This window comes from Balaenoptera musculus, chromosome X (genome assembly GCF_009873245.2).
Source record: "Balaenoptera musculus isolate JJ_BM4_2016_0621 chromosome X, mBalMus1.pri.v3, whole genome shotgun sequence".
NCBI lineage: Eukaryota > Metazoa > Chordata > Mammalia > Artiodactyla > Balaenopteridae > Balaenoptera > Balaenoptera musculus.
The window spans coordinates 114,128,748-114,149,735 of NC_045806.1; the positions used below are offsets into that span (position 1 = coordinate 114,128,748).

The following is a 20,988-nucleotide window of genomic DNA, read 5'->3' on the forward strand; positions in this document are numbered from 1 at the left end:
CTGCTACCCCCGAAGGTGAACGGAGGGGCGGCAGACTGTAGGTAAATACAAACCACAGACCCTCCTTTGGAAAGCTTTGCCCCTGTCCTCACTCCTAAGAACAGTGCCAGCCATGTGAGTTGGCAAAAAGAATAGAAAAAATTAATAGCTTGGAAGACATACCACCCATGAAATGTGCCAAATGAAACACTTTTGTATAAAATGTCATGTTTTCGTAAAAACAAACAAACAAAACAGAATCCTGGGCTGAGAGCAGGAGATTCAGGTGAGAGTTTTGATGATACCACCCGTCAGCTGTATGACTTTGCTTCACTAAACTTTTCTGTTTCTCTGGCCAATGAAAGTAATGCCATCTCTCCTACCGCCTTTACAAGGGCACAGTGAGTTTCAGATAAGATAAATAGAAAGCTTTGCAAAAACTGAAGCAGCAAAGAAGGCAAGACTGGAAATTTACTTTTTTCCAAACTCCAATCACCAACCACCACCCTCCCTCCCCAAGACTGAGAACTCTCTGATATTAACTGCTCCAAGTGCACGCAGAGACTCCACCAGCCTGAAGCTCGCTTATGTAAGAAGAGACTGCAGCACTGCTTGGCATGTAGCATAATACTTTGCTTAAGAGAAATCCTTGGAAATGCCTCAGCTGAAGTACAAGGGCAAGCCCAGGCCTTACGTTTTGGAGACAGGCGCTCTCAGTCACGGAACACCAGAACTGTGGCTCGAGCAAATGATGTCATCCGAGCTCCTCTTACCATGGTCAATGTCAAAAATTAAGACAGGAAGTTCAAGGACAAATTGTGGGGTTCCCAGGCAAATATAAGTTAGAAAAGCAGTTTGGACCTTAGAATCTTGCCTTAAAAGTTGTCTCCTATTCTGTAATGGTTTTTGGTTTATGTGAAGCTTTTCTTGACAAAAATATACATAGTTGCAGAGAAAAATATATTCCCTTAGGACTCTATTCTTACTCCCACTACGCATTAAGAAAAGAAAAAAAAAATCATGTGAGTCACCCTTAGATCCAAAAACAATATCAAACCAAAAATAAAAATATAAGATTCTCGAAGAGACAGAGATAAACTTAAGGGCTCTCCACTCTAGAGCTAAGAAACGAAATCGCTCACATACCTGTTGGGTTCCTAAATGACTGGAAAATGAAAACTCGAAATTAACCACAGGCACGTTGAACACCTTGGAGATACAGGACTTTCCCCATCCACAGACCATTCCTGCGACAGACCTGTGTACTCAACACCGAAAATATCCCCAAATGTACAGATGCCGGGGGTTGGGGGGTGGGGGGAGGTCAAGTTAGTATGAAAAAAAAAATAGTACTGTTGACTCCCGCCCTGGTTCCGGGGGAAAGAAGGAATCCGGTCTGATGCGAAGCTCGCGGCCAGAGCCGGACAACTCGCCCCTAAGTTTGGCGCGTCCCAGCTCTCCGCCCGCGGCCCCCGCCCCCGCTCCCCGCACCCCGGAGCTCAGAGCCCCGCGAGGCCCTGGCGGAGGACGGACCCCGCGGCCACGGCCCGGGGAGGAAGGGCGGCTCCTCTCCAACCGGGGTCCTTCGCCCCCACCCCAGGCCCTCGCGCGCTTCCCTTCCCCTGACCCCCTCGCCCCGGGGCAGGTCACCTGGCTCGGCCGCTGCCCGCTGGTCCTCCGGTTGCTCGCTCGGTCCAGCCGCGCCGCCGCCGCCTCCGGGAAGCCGCTCGCCCTCCCGAGTCACGGGGCCGACGAGCGGGCGGCCGAGTCCGTGCCAAGGCTGCGGGAACCGTTCCACCCGGCCGGAGCTGGGACCCTGCCCCGAGCGCGGCCGCCACCAGGGCGAAACTGGAGAGCTGGGCTCGGCTCGCCGGGGCGGGGAGGGGCGGCTGCAACTTTGCTCCTGGACGCGGGCGAGGAGGGGGCGCCCGTCTCCAAACTCCGTGCAGCGCCCGCAACCTCTCCAGTCCGGGGATTTTTTTTTAATGTCCCTCCCCCTTTTTTTAATATAAAAGGAAGCCAGATTCTTGCCCTCAAGTTCTGGTTTCCAGAGCGGCGGGGCCGCTGGGAGGGCGGGAAGCTGGGTGCGCTGGCGGCGAGCCGGTCGAGGGCGCGAGGGGCGGCGGCGGGCGGGCAGCGGCTGCCCTGGGAAGCCGCCTTCGCGGCCGCTCCGGACCCTGCTCTCAGTACCTCGCTGGCCCCCTCGAGCCCGGAGCCCAGAGCCCGGGAGGGAGAGCGGCCTGGAGGGACCGGGCCAGCGGCGTGGAAGCAGTGACCCGGACCTGGATCGCCGAAGTAGGAACTGGAAGTGACAGCGGCGCAGGGTAGAGCAGCCGCCGCCGCCGCCGCCGCCGCCGCCCGGGTAGCCGTGGCAGCAGCAGAAACCGCGGAGCGGCGGCGGCGGCCACACTGCGCATGCTGCTGCCGCCCGGTTCGGCCCCGAGCCCCGGGCTGCCGCCGCCTGGCCTGCAGCCAGAGCCTCGGGTGGGAATCCCGGCCTCACAGAGCAGCCCTGCCCGGTGGCCCGCTGCCTCCTCCAGCCCCCGACGCAGCTCGGACCCCCCAAGCTCTATGGTGAGCCGCTGAGACACCCCAGCAAGGAAGCGCTCTCCAGCGGCCCTCCACATCCCTCCTTTCCCCCAGCTGTCCTGGCTGCCCTTCCCGGACTCTCGGATAACAGGCCCCACATCAGATCGTCTCTTTGACAGAGAATGAAAAGGTTCGTGATAGATGGGAAATATTTCCGACCTTACTTGAAGTCCAATTTTTACAGAAATACAATGCAGTCGGTAGATTAGGATGGCCAGAGTCATGGGTGTCATTTGATGTAACTCACGGCAATTCCAGTAGGAGTGTCAGATTGGCTCAACAGAAAGAAAAAAAAAAAAAGACCAACAACTTACAAAATCCTCTTTAGTCTTCCCACTAGCTCAAATTGAGCGGCTAAATATACAAAGCTTTCCCCAGCGGAAACTGATGGAAACGGGCCAGTTAAAAACAGTGTCCAACAGTGAGACATTACCAATCACTACTCCAGTCTCTTCGTTTTACAGATGAGTCAACCGAGGCCGAGGGAAGGGGACTGGGACTTCTCCGAAAGAAGGTGGCAGGTGCAGGGTCTGAAGGAAGGTCTGCTGCTACCCACTGCAGCTACTGCTTAGTTGGCTGGCCTTCTGCCTCACTCCAGGCACTTGGCTCCAGGGAGGCTTTGCTCTCCTAGAGCCGGAGCTCTCTTACGGGAGATTTTGCCTTGACTCATGATCAGAGCAGCCCCTGGGAAATGGCAGATCGTCCATCCCACAGGCCCCACTTTGGGGAGGGCGCCCCTGCTGTTCCAGTGACAAGGCAGATGGGGTGACTCACGGAGACAGGAGGCAGTGAGCAGGTGGGGGCAGAGAAAAAGCCATACTGATACCAGCTGATGAGAGAGAAAGAGAGAAAGAGGGAGAAAGAGAGACAGAAGCACTAACTGAGCCTCATATACATTCAACGATATCCTTCATGAACAAAACATCTTTTTTACAAAGTAGGGTTGGCCCAGGAGCAGAATAGGAGATGGTAGGGTATCCCTGGCAATGTGCGGGTCATAAGGGTGGCAGGTGACAAAGCAGAAGTACCTGTTGCGGATGAGGCAGGGAGAAAGGCTGGCCGAAAGGAAAACCAGAGGACTAGAGCTGAGACAGACCAGTCCTTCCTGGGGCTGTAGCCAGGACCATGCAGTCAGAGAGGTAGCACCCTGGCCACTCTCAAATGATTGCAAGAACTGTATCTGTCCCTGATTCCCGCCAAGTTCAAAGGCAGAACAAAGACAAAACTAGCATTGCTAGGACAGTGTTGTCAAGGGGCTTCCTGGTCACATTAGCGACACTCTACCTAGATATGAGGATTCTTCCATATGTTCTGGAAGATTTTCTCTTGAGGCCTGAATGTCCTCCCTGCCCTCTCCATTCTGTAAATAAATAAGAAAGATGTATTTGGCTTGCAGAAAAGGAAATACAAATGAACTATAAAGGCATGAGAGATATCCAAACTCACTAGGAATCATGAAAGTCAAATTATAGCAATAAATGAAATACCATTTTCACCCAACGTTTTAGCAAACACTGAAGATAAATAATATCCAGGGCCACCAGGGACATGAAGAAGAAGGCACTTTCTACACTATTGGTAAGAGTATAACTTCAGCATCTTTGTAGAGGAACTTGAGAGTATCAAATTTTCACACAGTAATTCCATTTCTATGAAGAAAGATGCGTCAAGAATAATGACAGATGCGCACAATTCTCTATGTGCATATACAACATGATCCATTGGTATTTATCCCAGGAATGCAAGATTGATTTAACAGATGAAAATTAATCAGTGTAATACAACATATCAGTATAATAAAGGACAAAATCAGTGGTCATCTTAACAGATGCAGAAAAAGCATTTGACAAAATCTGGCACCCTTTCGTGATAAAAACACTCAAAACCTAGGAATAGAAGGGAACACCTTCAACCTGATAAAGAGCATTGAAAACCCACAACTGTCATGATACTTAATGGTGAAAGATTGAAAGCTTCCCCCTAAGGTCAAAAACAAGACTAGGGTGTCCACTCTCATCACTTCCATTCAACACTGTATAGAAGGTTTCAGCCAGGCATATTAGTCAAGAAATGAAATAAAAGGCATCCAGATTGGAAAGGAAGAAGCAAAAGTATCTCTGCGCACAGATGACATGATCTTGTACAAGAAAACCACACGGAATCCAATAAACTATTAGAACTAATGAACAAGTTAAAGTTGAAGGACACAAGATCAATATACAAAAATCAACTGTATTTCTATGCACTTGCAATGAACAACCCAAATATGAAATTAAGAAAAATATTCTATTTGTAGTAGTATCAAAAGGAATAAAATACTTTGGAATAAATTGGACCAAGGAGGTATAAGGCGTGTACACTGAAAATTACAAAACATTGTTGAATGAAATTTTAAAGACCTAAATCAACGGAAAGACATCCTGTGTTTATGGATCAGAAGACTTAATATTGTTCAGATGGCAATATTCCCCAAAGTAATATACAGACTGAACACCATCCTTATTAAAATTCCAGCTGGCTTTTTTGCAGAAATGGACAGACTTATCCTAAAATCTATATGGGCACACAAGGGATTCAGAATAGCCAAAATTATTTTGAAAATGAACAACAACGTTGGAGGGCTCACGCTTTCTTATTTGAAAACTTACTACACAGCTACATTAAGCAATTCAGTGGGGGAAAGAATAGTCTTTTCAACAAATGGTGTTGAGACAACTGGATATCCACATGTAAAAGAATGAATTTGGACACCTATCTCACACCATACACAAAAACTAACTCAAAATGGATCAAAGAACTAAATGTAAGAGCGAAAACTTGAACACTCTTAGACGAAAATGTAGGAGTAAATCTTCATGACCTTGCACCAGGCAATGGTTTCTTAGCTATGTTACCCAAAACACAAGCAACAAAAGAAAAAAATATGAATTTAACTTCATCAAAATTTTAAAACTTCGTGTTTCAAAAGATACTATTATCAAATTACCAATGGCATTTTTCACAGAACTAGAGCAAATAATTTTAAAATTTGTGTGGAAACACAAAAGACCCCAAATAGCCCGAAAAATCTTGAGAAAGAAGAACAGAGCTGGAGGAATTATGCTCCCTGACTTCAGACTATATTACAAAGCTACAGTAATCAAAAGAGTATGGTACTAGCACAAAAACAGACGCATTGATCAACAGAATAGAGAGCCCAGAAATAAACCCACACACTTATGGTCAATTAATCAATGACAAAGGCAGCAAGAATATACAATGGAGAAAAGACAGTCTCTTCAATAAGTGGTGCTGGGAAAACTGGACAGCTACTTGTAAAAGAATGAAATTAGCACATTCTCTAACACCATACACAAAAATAAACTCAAAATGGATTAAAGGTTGGATACTATAACACGCCTAGAGGAAAACATAGGCAGAACACTCTTGGACATAAATCACAGCAATATTTTTTTGGAGCCATCTCCTAAAGCAAAGGAAATAAAAACAAAAATAAACAAATGGGACCTAATCAAACTTAAAAGCTTTTGTACAGCAAAGGAAACCATTGACAAAAAGAAAAGACAACCTACTGAATGGGAGAAAATATTTGCAAATGATATGACCAATAAGGAGTTAATATCCAACATATATAAACAGCTCATACAACTCAACATCGAAAAAACAGACAACCAAATTAAAAAATAGGCAGAAGACCTGAATAGACATTTTTCCAAAGAGGAAATGCAGATGGCCAACAGGCACATGAAAAGATGCTCAACATCGTGCTAATCATCAGGGAAATGCAAATCAAAACCACAATGAGATATCACCTCACACCTGTCAGAATGGCTATCACGAAAAAGAACACAGATAGCAAATGTTGGGGAGGATGTGGAGAAAAGGGAACCCTCCTACACTGTTGGTGGGAATATAAATTGGTGCAGGGCTTCCCTGATGGTGCAGTGGTTAAGAATCTGCCTGCCAATGCAGGGGACACGGGTTCGAGCCCTGGTCTGGGAAGATCCCACATGCCGCGGAGCAACTAAGCCCGTGCGCCACAACTACTGAGCCTGCGTGCCACAACTACTGAAGTCCACGTGCCCTAGAGCCTGTGCTCCACAACAAGAGAAGCCACCACAATGAGAAACCCGCGCACCACAACAAAGAGTAGCCCCCGCTCGCCGCAAGTAAAGCCCGTGTGCAGCAACAAAGACCCAATGCAGCCAATAAATAAATTTAAAATAAATAAACAAATAAACAAATAAATAAATTGGTGCAGTCACTGTGGAAAACAGTATGGAGGTTTCTCAAAAATAGAGTTTTGTAGAAATGTAGAAAATGTAGAAAACATTATATATTAGGTTTGTAGATTAGGTTTGTAGGTTTGTATATTAGGTGTATGTTAGGTTTGTAGGTTTGTATATTAGGTTTGTAGGTTTGTAGAAATGTAGAAAACAGTATGGAGGTTTCTCTAAAAATAGAACTACCATGTGACCCAGCAATTCCACTCCTGGGTATATAACCAAAAAAAGCAAAAACACGAATTCGAAAAGATACATGCACCCCAATGTTCATAGCAGCATTGTTTACAATTGCCAAGGTATGGAAGCAACCTAAGTGTCCATCAACAGATGAATGGATAAAGAATATGTGATATATTATACACACACACACACACACACATACACACACACACACACAATGGAATACCACTCAGCCATAAAAAAGATGAAAATTTTGCCATTTGCAGCAACATGGATGGACTTGGCATTATGCTAAGTGAAATAAGTCAGACAGAGAAAGACAAATACTGTATGATATCACTTATATGTGGAATCTAAAAAATACAACAAACTAGTGAATAAAACCCCAAAAAAGCAGACTCACAGATACAGAGAACAAACTAGTGGTTGCCTGTGGGGAGAGGGACGGTGGGAGGGGCAATATAGGGGTAGAGGGGAAAAAAAGGGGTTATTATGGGATTATATGAAATCATGTGTGTGAAACTTTTGAAAATTGTAAAGCACTATAGAATTTAAAGGATTTTTCATTCAATAAAAAATAATTTTAAAAAATTAAATTAAATTTAAAAAAAAGAAAAAGAGGAAATATTAGAAAAAAACAGAGAGAGAGAGAAAAACTATCAAAGTCTGGGAGATGCTTCAGAGATACCTTTGTCTCCCAGGTGTCTCAGCAGACTTCCCTGACCAGTTGCTAGCTGTGTGATCCCCTAGAGACCCTAGGACACTGTAGCCATATGAGAACACAAAGATGGAGGTCACTTGCAGAGGCCAACTGGCCACCCAGAGGGTCAGAAGGCAGCAGTTCTTTCATGTGGTCACTGTGCCCCACAGCCAACACTCAAATTGTCAGTGTTCTGCTGCATCTCCAGCTTCATTTTTCTACATTTCCAAGTTGACCATTTCAAGCTGCCACTCTTTTTTTTATATAAATAATAGTGTGTTCTTGGCAATAATCAAGCCCTGCTCTTCTTGCTTTTCATACATTAACAGTTTTATAGCATCAACAAAAAAGTATTCAGCATGCCCTATACTAGGCACTGTCTGAGAGATACTCTATCTAAAGTGACAAGATACGGAAACAATCTAAATGCCCATCAATGGGTGAATGGATAAAAAAAGATGTGGCATATACACACAATGGACTGTTATTCAGCCATGAGAAAGGAGGATATTCTGCCATTCGCGACAACAAGGATAGACCTGGAGCACATTATGCTAAGTGAGATAAGTCAGACAGAGAAAGAAAAATACTGTATGGTCTCATTATATATGGAATCTAAAAAAGTCAAACATAAAAAAACGGAGAGTCAAATGGTGGTTACCAAGGGGTGGGGGTAAGGTATGAAAAGTGACGCTGTTTAAGGGTACCAACTTGCAACAGGTAGCAAATATGCCGTAGTGCTCTAATGCCCACTGTAGTGAACACAGAGAACAATATTATACTATACTTAGGTGATGTGAGCTACAACGGCAGTCATATTACAATATATAAATCTATCAAAGTAACACAGCGTACACCTTAAATTTACACCATGTTGTATGTCAAATATATTCAATTTTAAAGTAATTAATTTTTTTAAGTTTGCAAATATTTATGTTGAGGTCTGTCTCCCTAGCTACTTGGGAGCTTGAGACTGGATGGTCAGTATTCTTGGCTGCTTGGGTACACCCCAGCTTGGCTTTCAGTCTCATTCCTTATGTGCTGATTTTATTAGGCTTCCCTCAGGGTTCTAGGAGTGCCTCGGTATGGCTGCTATACACCCCTTACAGACATAATTTTGCTTTTTTTTTTTTTTACAGGCATAATTTTGTGTACAACACTACCTAGTAATAACAGTGTGAGCAGCTATTATGCGTGTCTTATGTGCAGCGACATATGAAGTGTGTCTTAACTGCATTATTTTATTTGATCTTTAAAACAATCCTATGCAGTAGATATTACTAATGTCTCCATTACACAGTTGAGGAAACTGGAGCAGAAAGAGGCCAAGTAACTTTTCCCAGAGTCACACAGTCAGAGCCAAGACTCTGACACAAGTCTGTCAAACTAGAGAAGGTATGTGCTTAACCATGATGCCAGATATTGCCTCCTTACAATATTCATCTGATGCTCAGGCCAGCCTGAATTATCAAAAAGAAATCAAAATATGCCTGGTGCCTTTCATGGAAGAAATGAAAATTATGTTATACTTTTTTAGAAAGATTTGTATCCAAAGTGGCTAAAAATTAATGGAGTAAGCATTAGTTATCAGAAGAATCCACTTATGTGAAATGACTCATTCTCCAACAATGCCAGACCCAGGAGGTGTTCCTTTTTTTTTTTTTTAATTAATTAATTAATTTATTTTTGACTGCTTTGGGTCTTCGTTGCTATGCACGGGCTTTCTCTAGTTGCAGCGAGCGGGGGCTACTCTTCGTTGCAGTGCGCGGGCTTCTCATTGCGATGGCTTCTCTTGTTGCGGAGCATGGGCTTCAGTAGTTGTGGCTCATGGGCTCAGTAGTTGTGGCTCGCGGGCTCTAGAGCGCAGACTCAGTAGTTGTGGCACACGGGCTTAGTTTCTCCACGGCATGTGGGATCTTCCTGGACCAGGGCTCGAACCCGTGTCCCTTGCATTGGCAGGTGGATTCTTAACCACTGCGCCACCTGGGAAGTCCCCCAGGAGGTGTTTCTGTATCATCTAGTATTCTTAGAACCACAGAGAAGCTCGGTATACCTTCTGGCAGCTTCAGAGTGCATAAATCACTGGCAACCTTACCATGTTTTTACTTATCAAATAAAAAAGAAAATACCATGATCTGCTCATAGCAGACATGATTCCATAAGGGATATAGAGTAGGTTACACCTACCTCAAAAGCCATACACACTCATGTGCTCATGCACACACACACACACACACACACACACACACACAGAGTGCTAAAATTTGGCAATAGGGAAATCTGGAATAAAATATTCAGAGACAAGCATAGCTTGATGCTATGGCTAACTTTAGGAAAAATTCTGAAGGAAGCAAAGTTTATCTGGGGCAAAGGTACTTGTACTACTACTACTAATAGCTAACACTTGGAGAAGACTTACTACGTACCACGCACTCTTCCGGGACACAAATTCATTGAAATCTCACACCAATCCTATGAGACAGGAGCTGCTATTCTTCCCATTTTACAGGTGGGGAGACTGAGGCAGAGAGGCATAGTAAAGTAACATGCCCAACGTCATAAACTTACTAGTGGGAGAAAACTGAGATTTGAACCTGAGCAGTCTAATGTCCGAATCCAGGCTCAAACCACTACTAATACTTCTCCACAAGTAATACTACTAATGCACATCTACACTTCTTATGTCCTTGATCCTGTGCTGAGCACTCTACATACATTACTTCACAGATCTTTGGAGGTTGGAGGTCTTAGCTCTAAATTATTATGCAGTATCTCATTTGATCCTTACCACAACCCCCGTAAGGTAGCTATTATTGTGTCCATTTTACAGATAGAAACACTGAGGCACAGAGACATTAAATAATTTGACACATAGGCAAAAGTATCACCTCCTTTTCAGCAACACCCCCTATATTTACTGTAAGGATCCACATAACATAAAAGAATGCAACGTAATTTAATTTACAATTTCTACCTCAGGGCCAGGTTCTTTCAAGGCCTCTGTTCTAAAGTGTTAGTGGGAAAAAGTGACAATAAGCTTTCCAGTCTTCCCAACTCAGGGGGAGTACAGTAACCCTCTGCAGCAGCCAGTGGCCTGCTTTGGGCTCCACTTAAGTAGGGACTCACACCATACAAGCTCTGGCACCGGAAGCCTGCTTTCAGGGCTTGGGTGCTGTTTTTTAAAGGTAACATATTTTGGTTTTGTTTTTTGTTTTGTTTTTAATTGAAGTATAGTTGCTTTACAATGTTGTGTTAATTTCTGCTGTACAGCAAAGTGATTCAGTTATACATATACATACATTCTTTTTTATATTCTTTTCCATTTGGTTTATCACAGGATATGGAATATAGTTCTCTGTGCTATACAGCAGGATAAAAGGTACCATATTTTGCTCTTTTTTTCTTTTTCTTTTCTTTTGTTTTTTGGTGGCATGCAGGATCTTAGTTCCCTGACCAAGGATCGAACCCTTTCTCCCTGCAGGGGAAGTGCAGAGTCTCAACAACTGGACCACCAGGGAAGTCCAGAAGGTACATATTTTGAATTTTTATTTTGTTTTGTTTTGGAATTGGTTTCTGGAAAGGACAAACTAGCAAGCCACGACTGGGGACCACCGATCTTAACCATGGTTTCCATAAAATGCTTCCTCTGTTTCACAGTGAAAATAAACCAAGTACTTTTACTACAACACCATCTTCATTAGCAGAGTGAAAAACGATGACCACGAGGAAGGCAACCTGGGTGGGCTTACCTCCACTTGAAGGGCTGCACATCCTTTCAGGAAGTCATTGATGTTGTTGGTGCAGTCAGCTTCAGTTTGGGGCTCCAGACAGTACTAGGGAAACACAGTCAAATGTCACTTGGAGACTGTCATCACATGCGGGTCACATCATTGCATCATTCACTGATAAGTAGATAAGGTAGGCTTTTTAAGGCGGGGCCAACGTTGCTGTCAGTCCAGGAAGAGAAATTAACCACTGAAGGAAGCGATGCAAAAATCTAAACGGTCGGTCTTGTTTCAAATGTCACCAAACCCTCAGTCCCAAGCCGTCTCTACTTACAAACTTTTTCTCATGCTTTCTGCCAAAGCGTAGTGATAGCAAATTAGAGAGACCCTGAAAGTTTTTTGATCCTGGTTCCTGCTTTCAACCTATTACCACCCTCCGTCCTCCTCATGATAATTTATTAAAAAGTATATTTTCCCCTTCACTGTTCTCTACATTTGATCACATTTCTCAACATTTTCCCACCATTTTATCACTGTTTTTCAAGTTTGAGAAATTATAAGCAAAAGAACTGTACTCAACATCACATTCCCTGCTGACCTTAAGAAAATAATAGTAGGGCTCCACCTTTAAACTTACTTAAAGTGCCCACTTTTTTAATCACATCCTCCTGACCATGGGTTTCCAACATTCACAATTTTGGATTTTTAAAAGAGAGTAAGGTTAGTTTCACTTTGAACACACATTGCATTTGAAACATATATTTGGTTTCCATTGTTTTAACAGAACGTGTTGTAACATTTTGGATTATTTCTCCAGGTTGCTAAATAGCCTTTCTTTCTTTCAATGGATATTTTATTTCTTGGTGAAGAAAATCTACACTGAATTTAGTCATACCGTCAATAGGCACCATCTGTATCTGTTATTAATCATCCCATTTTTCCTCAGACTCATATGTACCCCAAGTTCAAAACATGTCCTCAGTACACAAGGAGGTATAACATGCATCTCTATGACAGAGCAAGCTCCTTGTCCCTGGCACCAGCGGTGTAACAGGTTTTTACTGTACTAATCTTCGGTGGCCAATTACTAAAGGATAACATTTCATTTTCCAACTACAAAAACAGAAAGAAAGTCGAAGTCTTAGAAAGAGATTAAAGTAGGAGCGTCCCGTGACCCAGGCAATCGAAAATCTCCAGAGTGACATTATTGCTGCTCTCTGGTGGTAAGCAACCCCAAAGATACTGCAAATTTCCCTTACCTTTTCTATAGAGCCAGGCCTAAGTCTGTTGATCAGTTTGCATAGCACTACCCCATTTTTCAGCGAGGACTTCAAGAACTCCTCCGGATCACAGATGGTCTTTTTGGGGGAATCTAATACTCCCAAAGATATAAGCCATGTCACGATGCGTTCTTCTGGATTCATTACTAAGGACTGTACACTCCGAACAGCTCTCTGGGGCAGCTGCAAGGACTAAGCCACATCCGCGATTGCATCTGCTGTTGTCTTCCTTTTTATGAGTTCTCTTCTCGTGCTTGCAGCGCAAAGCTCTAAAAGAACTTTTCTTAGACAACGGTGGAAGCCACTCCAATTATGGGATTTGAAAACCACAGAGCTCACACTCAAAGATGTGGAAATAGAATGAATGGGGGGGAAAAAAGTCCTGGATAACACTGGGTTTCTTTTTCAAAATCTGCAAAACAAATTCATTGGGATTAAAAAAGAAGAAGAAGAAATACATACACACACACACACACACACACACACACACACACAAAAACCAACTGGTGCAAGAAGCTGTAAAGGAAGGAAGTGAGGAGGATGCCGGGGAGGGAGGAGAGAGAAGGAAGTGAGCGCTCTGGGAAAACGGAGGTGAGCCAGCACTTCAGGGGACCTTAGAAATGAGATACTCATGGGCCAGTCTGGGAAAAAGCTGTCAATATATAGTCTAGCCCCAGTGAAAATCTGGTTTCTGACAAGAGGAAGATGCCAACTGGCTCTTAGGTCAGACAGATCTGAGCCTCGTGGGGAGCTGTGCTGGCAAAACAGGGCTCAAAGAAGGTAGGCTGGGAAATTCTTCCAAGAAATGGCCACATGTCCTCATACTGTCTCACCGAGATGATATGTCACAATCATGCCTTGCAAAACATGTTGAGTTGCACGGTGACAACATGCCAAGCAGAGGAAGATTGTGCCTGCTGTCAGCCATCACTGTGTATAAGCACAAGCTAGAAGAATGGCATTTTACTTTGCAGCCAAAAAGCTATGTTGAGGGAAATAGACTAAGGATAACATCTGACATCCTGTTTACTTGCATTCTTGAGTGATTCTTTTTCTGGACCTGGTTCCACTACACAATCCAGCTGCAGTACCCTTAGCAAAGGCTCAGACACAGTCACATCAACGGGTAAAAAGCACTTGAAAACAGAGCTTTTGAGAACAAAAGAACATTTGTCCTCTGTCTACACTACAGTCTGGAAAGTTGATGTTTCCCCAACAAGAAACACTGCCTTAAAAATACTGCTCTGGGAAAAAACTGGTCTATAACAAGAGATCTGAACTATTCTTAAACATCTTCATAACCAGTTGAAATAGTCATATTATTGGGAAATGTATGATAAGGCCGACAGTATAGCCTCATCTGGGCAAATGCATGGTACCCAGCACCACCACCCTCTCCTAGCGCATGGGATCCTGCTAAGCTTCAGAATCTTTTCAACACAGTTTTAGGCATCTACTACCGAATAACCAGCTTAGATAATCCTGCTGCCTGTTTTCAAGGCTTCCCCTTCTTACCCTGTAGTAACACTTACCAGACTTTACTATTATCACTTATCGATCTGTCTCCTCCACCAGAATGTACCCTCCCCTAGAGGAGGGGTCTTGTCTGCCTTAATGAACACTGTCCCCAGCAGAGTGCCTGGTACACGGTAGATGTTTTAATGGCTTAAAACCAACATGTTTTCCTTGTTAATGATTTTTATACTTTTACTGAGATATAATTGACATAGTGAATTGCACATATTTAAGATGTATGATTTAATGAATTTTGACATATGTATACATCCCGTGATACAATCACACACACACAGACAATTCAGATAAATCTTTCCATCATCCCCAAAAAGTGTTCTTGTGCCCTTTCAACCCCATCTTCCCTCCCTTCCCCCAAAATCCCAGACAACGAACAATCCCCTTTCAATCCCTATAGATTAGTTTGCATTTTCTAGAACCTTATATAAATGGATGCATACAGTATGGAACTTTCTTTTGTCTGGCTTCTTGCACTTAACATCATCACTCTGAGATTCATTCATGTTGTTGTGTCTATAAATAGTTCTACAAGAAAGATTTGACCTCCAAATATTTGGTTTGATATAATTATATTTATGAACAAAATAAGTATAGTCAATCAGAAGTTATAATTGACTCTTGACCCATGACCAAATGTATGTAATGGAAATAAAACCAAAATCCATGTGTTGATCAATAAAATTCTTAAATCTGACCTGCTTAAACATATTTTGATATGCCATTTGGCCAGTTTTCATGACTGCTCATCAAAATTGTACTCTATAGACAAACAAATCTGGCAGTATTATTGAGGTATCACTTATATTTTTTGGTGAAGAACAAAACCTGAGTAATTTCAGGAACCCAGTCCAGTCCAAAATAGCCTTGAGCCCACTGGGGTCATCAGGGTGAAAATCTGCCTCATTTTAGACACTGGCTATAGCAAATTACTGTAAATAATAATCAGAAAGGCAACTCCACCTCCTCAAGGCAGAAGAAACAGTTCTACTAGTATAAAGATTGGAAGTTAGTGTTGGTATGGTCAAATGTCAAGAAAGCAAGGCATTCCAGGACAGTAGCAAGCATAGGGGTGAAATGACTAACCATGGAACACAGGGAAATGGAAAGGAGTTGATGAACTGGGGGAACAGAGTCGGGGGTTGAAAGACTGGAGATCACAGTGGCACAAAGCACAGACTTTACACAAGAGTGTGAAAAAATAAAGTAAAATAAAACAAAACAAAATAAAATAAAATACTATGCAAAAGTTACCTTGTCAAGATTGGAAGAAGAGAATGGCAGAAGTAAAGGTGGAATAAATGTATCCTGGACTTGCATGAAATTGCATCCGTGGCTCATTTAATTCAATAAGAAGCCTAAGTTTTCTCTTCCATTGTATGAATATGTCTATCCATTTTGATGAGCAGCATTACCTGCTCTCCTTCTGCTATACAGAAATCTACCAAACATTTTATCTAAGCATACAACATAATACCAAATATGAAATCGATTTCATAGTAAACTTAAAAGGCAGACATTGAACTTTCTGAAAAGATGTTTTAAGTCCAAGTTTTATGAACTGGACTGTAATTTTGAATTTCTATAATCTTGGTATTGTATTCCAGTAATATTGCCCAGATTGGTTAAAAGGTGACAAGTATGGGGATTTCCCTGGTGGCGCAGTGGTTAAGAATCCGCCTGCCAATGCAGGGGACACGGGTTCGATCCCTGGTCCAGGAAGATCCCACATGCCGTGGAGCAACTCAGCCCGTGAGCCACAACTACTGAGCCCACACACCACAACTACTGAAGCCCACGCGCCTGGAGCCTGTGCTCCGCAACAAGAGAAGCCACCACAGTGAGAAGCCTGCACACTGCAACAAAGAGTAGCTCCCACTCGCCGCAACTAGAGAAAGCCCACGTGCAGCAATGAAGAGCCAACGCAGACAAAATTAAAAAAAAAAAAGGTGACGAGTATGTGCTCTATTTTGCAAACTGTATTTTTTGCAGATTTTTTCAAGTTAAAATTATACATAGCTATCACCCAAAATAAAGTGGAACATAAATTATGAGCATATTTTTTAAAAAGAGCAAAGGTCTGTGGTTCTACTTCAGATCCTTAGTACCACACACCCTGGGCCACTGAACCTCCCTCCTCATTGGCTTTCCCACCTCCATCCTCTCATCCTAATGAACTCTCTGGCAGAGCACAGTTTGGTTGATTTTCCAAAGCGCCTGTTTAATAGTGTAATATTCCTGCTCAAAAACTAAGGCTCTCCACCACCTAAAACCATGATTTACAAATGACAACGTACAAAAATAATCACCTCTTGAGAGGGAGGGAGGAGAAAGGCATGACAGTGGAACCTGAGCCAAAATTGCTAATATTATATTAAAAATAAAAAGACCTACAGGAAATAAGGCAAATGTTAACATTTGTTAAAAGTGATTTCTGGGTACACTGGAACCTATTATATTACTTTCTTTACTTTTCTGTATTTGGAATATTCATAATTGATTTTTAAAAATTTTAAATCTCCTGGGGCACTTGTTAAAAAGATTTGGGGGCTCAGTTCTCTAATACCCTAGTTCAGAAGATACACAATGAGAGAAAGGAATCTATATTATTAAAGTATCCCCTTGATTCTGAGGCAGGTGGACCAAGGTCACACTTGGAGGAACAAGTTGGTTATAACCTTACACTCCACCAAAATTTCTGCCAACACCTGGGTCATTTCAATATTCACAAGAACAACAATACAACATCAGGAGCACTCAGTTTCTTGACCTCCTGTACCTGTAATTGATATAGTACCTCTCAGCCCCTCTCTATGCTGTGAAAATGGATCTGGGGCCTTTCAATATATTTTCCCTTGCCAGCTGGTGCGATATGAAGTTTTATCAGTAGATGGTGGTGGAAAGACCTGGCAGGAAGAAGGGGTTTTAATTGCTATGTCCTGTGTGCTCCCCCCATGGGCTCCTGCCGAGACCACCCCTTTTCCTAGTGCTTGCCTTCTATGCACTGGCTTCCTCAATGCACAGCGGGGAGCAGCTTCCCCTGGCACCACCCTTGGGTGGCTCTGTAGCAAAGTGTCTCTGCTGAGACACCTCCCCTGTGAACGGGAAACATCTTAGAGAGGCACATTTTCAGCAAGTTCCAGAGGGTGGATGTCCAGCAAGTTCCACTGACTCAGCACCACAGGCGACTCCTCTAACAAGGCCTGGATATCAGCTGTACACGGAAAGAGGGGTTATCACCGCTCTATGGGTAGTGACTATTATATATTGTTTTTATATTGTCAGCTATTGTATATTATAACTGGTATTCCTAGAGTTCCCTTTAATTCTTACTAGCCAATCTCTTATTATCCAATCCCCTATTATTGTTAATAATTCTTGATGTTAAACTTTTCCTCTTAACATCCCCCTGTGGTTTCTCTGTCCTGATTGGACCCAGACTAACATGCGTCATCATCTTCGGTGAACACACCTCCACTTTAGCCAATCACTTGCAAGGTCACACCCTGTACTTTGTCATCGCATAAACTTCTCTGCCTCCTGAATCATGAATTCAAACACTACATTTTCTAACCACAAGCTACTGTCTTTCCAGCTTGTTTATTCAGTTACTCCCACTACGATTAATCCCCAGCGTCATAGGGATCCTCAAAGCATGGTTTTCCAAGATGATTATACAAATCTGCATTCCCACGAAGCAGGGTATGATTTCCCATTACTCCATATCATAGCTAACACTCCATATTATAGACTTTTAAATTTTTTATTTTATTTTCGTGGGTGTGAAATTTACTTTTGTATGATTGCTAATAAGGTTGAGCATTTTTTCTTTCTTCTTTTCTTTTTTTTGGCCGCTCCGCACAGCTTGTGGGATCTTAGTTCCCTGACCAGAAGCACAGAGCCCTAACCACTGGACCGGCAGGGAATTCCCGAGCATTTTTTCATATGTTGATTGGCCACACATATTTCCTCTTCTGTGAAATCTTTGCTCATTTCTATTGCCCACTTTTTACTAGGTTGTTTGTCTTTTTGTTATTGATTCATAAATTTTGTCATACCAGGAACCCCCTGGCCGCCCAGTGGTTGGGACTCCATGCTTTCACTGCGGAGGTGGGTGTGTGTGAGGGGGTCCGTGTTTGTTCCCCAGTAGGGGACCTAAGATCCCACAAGTCACAGGGTGCAGCCAAAAAAAAAAAGTTTGTCATACCCTATGGATACTAAACCAATGTCAGTTATTTGTGTTTGCAAATATCTTCTTGTACTCCTGTCTTTCGTTCTACAGTATATTTTAGGAAACAGAGGTTCTTGATTTTTTTAAATAAGATACTTTAGCTCACCCTCATGTAAAACAAATGCAGAATTTGGCAGTCCAAGGCTAGCATGCAGCTTCCTAGGCATCAGAGACCCAGGGTTCTACTCTCTAGTTACTTCACCATTTTTAGCTTCCCACCTCATAGTTCAAAATGACTCTTTGCATGAACTTGGATTAGGCAATGGTTTCTTAGATATCACGCCAAGGCCACAAGCAACAAAAGAAAAGAATAGATAAATTGGTCTTTATCAACACTAGAAATTTTTGTGCTTCAAAGGACACCATCAAGAAAGTGAAAAGACAACTCACATAATGGGAGAAAATATTTGCAAACCATATATCTGACTAGGGACTTATATCCAGAATATATAAAGAACTCATAACTCAATAACAAAAAGACATCTAAAAATGGGAAAATTATCTGAATAGACATTTCTCCAAAGAAGATATACAAATAGCTAATAAGCATGAGAAAGGATGCTCAACATCATTAGCGTTTCCAGAAATGCAAATCAAAACCACAATGAGATTCCAGTTCACACCCATTAGGATGGCTATGATCAAAAAGACAGACAATAACAAGTGTTGATGAGGATGTGGAGAAATTGGAGCCCTCATACACTGCTGGTGGGAATGTCAAATGGCGCAGCTGCTGTGGAAAACAGTTTTGCAGCGACTCAGAATGTTAACATAGTTATCATATGGGCCAGCAATTTCACTCCAAGAGAAATGAAAACATGTCCACATAAGAACATGTACACAAAGATACATAGCAGTATTATTCATATTAGCCAAAAAGTAAAAACAACTCAAATATCCAGTTGAATATTATTCAGTCTATATAAAGGAATGAAGTACTGACACATGCTACAACGTGGATGAACCTTGAAAACATATGCTAAGTTAAAGAAGCCAGTCACAAAATATCATATATTATATGATCTCACTTATATGAAATGCTCAGAATAGGCAAATCCACAGAGATAGAAAGTAGAACTGCAGTTGCCTAGGACCAGGGTGAGAGTTGAGGGGAAATAGGGATTGACTGCCAATGGATATGAGGGGGATTTGGCGGGGGTGGGGGGAGTGAAGAAAATATTCCAAAATTGATTTGGTGATGGTTGCACAACTCTGTAAATATACTAAAAGCCATTGAATTGTACACTTTAAATAGGTAAATTATACACTATCTTAATTATGTCTCAACAAAACTGTTATTTTTAAAAAGGCCATTGTGGGACTTTCCTGGTGGTCCAGTGGTTAGGACTCCATACTCTCACTGCCGAGGGCCCGGGTCAGTCCCTGGTCAGGGAAGTAACATCCCACAAGCCTCGAGCTGTGGCCAAAAATAAATAAAAAATAAATAAATAAAATAAAAAGGCAATTGTGATGAGCAAAAAAAAAAAAAAAAAAAAACGACTGTTTGGGCTCTAGCCATCATGTCTGCATTCCAGCCAGGAAGTCAGGATGGGGGACTAAAAATGAAACTCCTCCCTCCCCCACACACAGTTTATTAGGCAAAATTTATAACATGCTGAAAGATTGAAGGAATATGATGATCTCCTTTGTCCCCACCATCTAGATTTAATCACTGGTAACATTCTGCCATATTTCACTTGCCTATATAGGTGCAGTGGCTATATTTTTTTTAAATAAACTATTAAATAAGTTGCAGACATCCTATCACTTCACCCTAAATACTTCAGCATGCCTCTCCTCAAATTAAGGACATTTTCAACATAACCAAAGATCTATTATCACAATTAAGAAAATTAACAATAATTCACTAATGCCATCCAATTTTCAGTTCATATTAAGACTTCCCCGGGACTCCCTTGGTGGTCCAGTGGTTAAGACATCACCTTCCAATGCAGTGGGTGCAGGTTCGATCCCTGGTCAGGGAGGTAAGATCCCACATGCCTCACGGCCAAAAAACCAAAACATAAAAACAGAAGCAATATTGTAATAAATTCAATAAAGACTTAAAAAAAAAAAGACTTTCCCATTTATCCCTAAAAATGTCTTTCGGAGCTTTTTTTTTCAAAGCAGTATCCAATCAAGTTGCCCCTACTCATGTCATAGAACTGAATTTGCTTCTAGGCAAAAATCTGAGTGACCATAGGGTTCGTCCCCATTTGTTTCCCTTCTCTTGGGATCAAAGTCCTGTGCTGCCTGTTGTCTCAATTTCTGGAAAGAGTTGTTTCATATATTCTGACTAGTTTTCTAGTTGTTTATATTGGGAGGACAAGTCCATACCACATAATCCTTCATGGGTAGAAGCAGAAGTTGGCTTAGTCTACTTTTAATTACGTCTTCTACATCATACAACAAATGAGACCTAATATAGTTTGTTCTTGTTAACTTATAAGGGCTCTTTAGATATTAAAGATATTAACCTTTTGATATA

The 20,988-nt window shown here is 42.3% G+C and overlaps 1 protein-coding gene across 5 annotated transcripts in view; it reads right to left on the minus strand.

The window, feature by feature from the left end:
* The window catches only part of ARHGEF6 (Rac/Cdc42 guanine nucleotide exchange factor 6), a 103,755-nt gene extending 90,857 nt beyond the window's left edge, over positions 1-12,898 (minus strand). For 3 of the 5 annotated variants that reach the window (XM_036840031.1, XM_036840030.1, XM_036840029.1), the window contains exons 1-2: positions 12,719-12,898; positions 11,484-11,567 (exon numbers count right to left, since the gene is read on the minus strand). In XM_036840031.1, coding sequence (XP_036695926.1) covers positions 11,484-11,567; positions 12,719-12,883 — 249 coding nt within the window. In that variant the 5' untranslated portion in view covers positions 12,884-12,898. Of the gene's footprint in view, positions 1-1,125; positions 1,146-1,629; positions 2,039-11,483; positions 11,568-12,718 lie in introns of those variants that run through there. The other 2 variants (XM_036840032.1, XM_036840033.1) reach the window with 2 other exon arrangements.
* Positions 12,899-20,988: the final 8,090 nt, after the last annotated feature.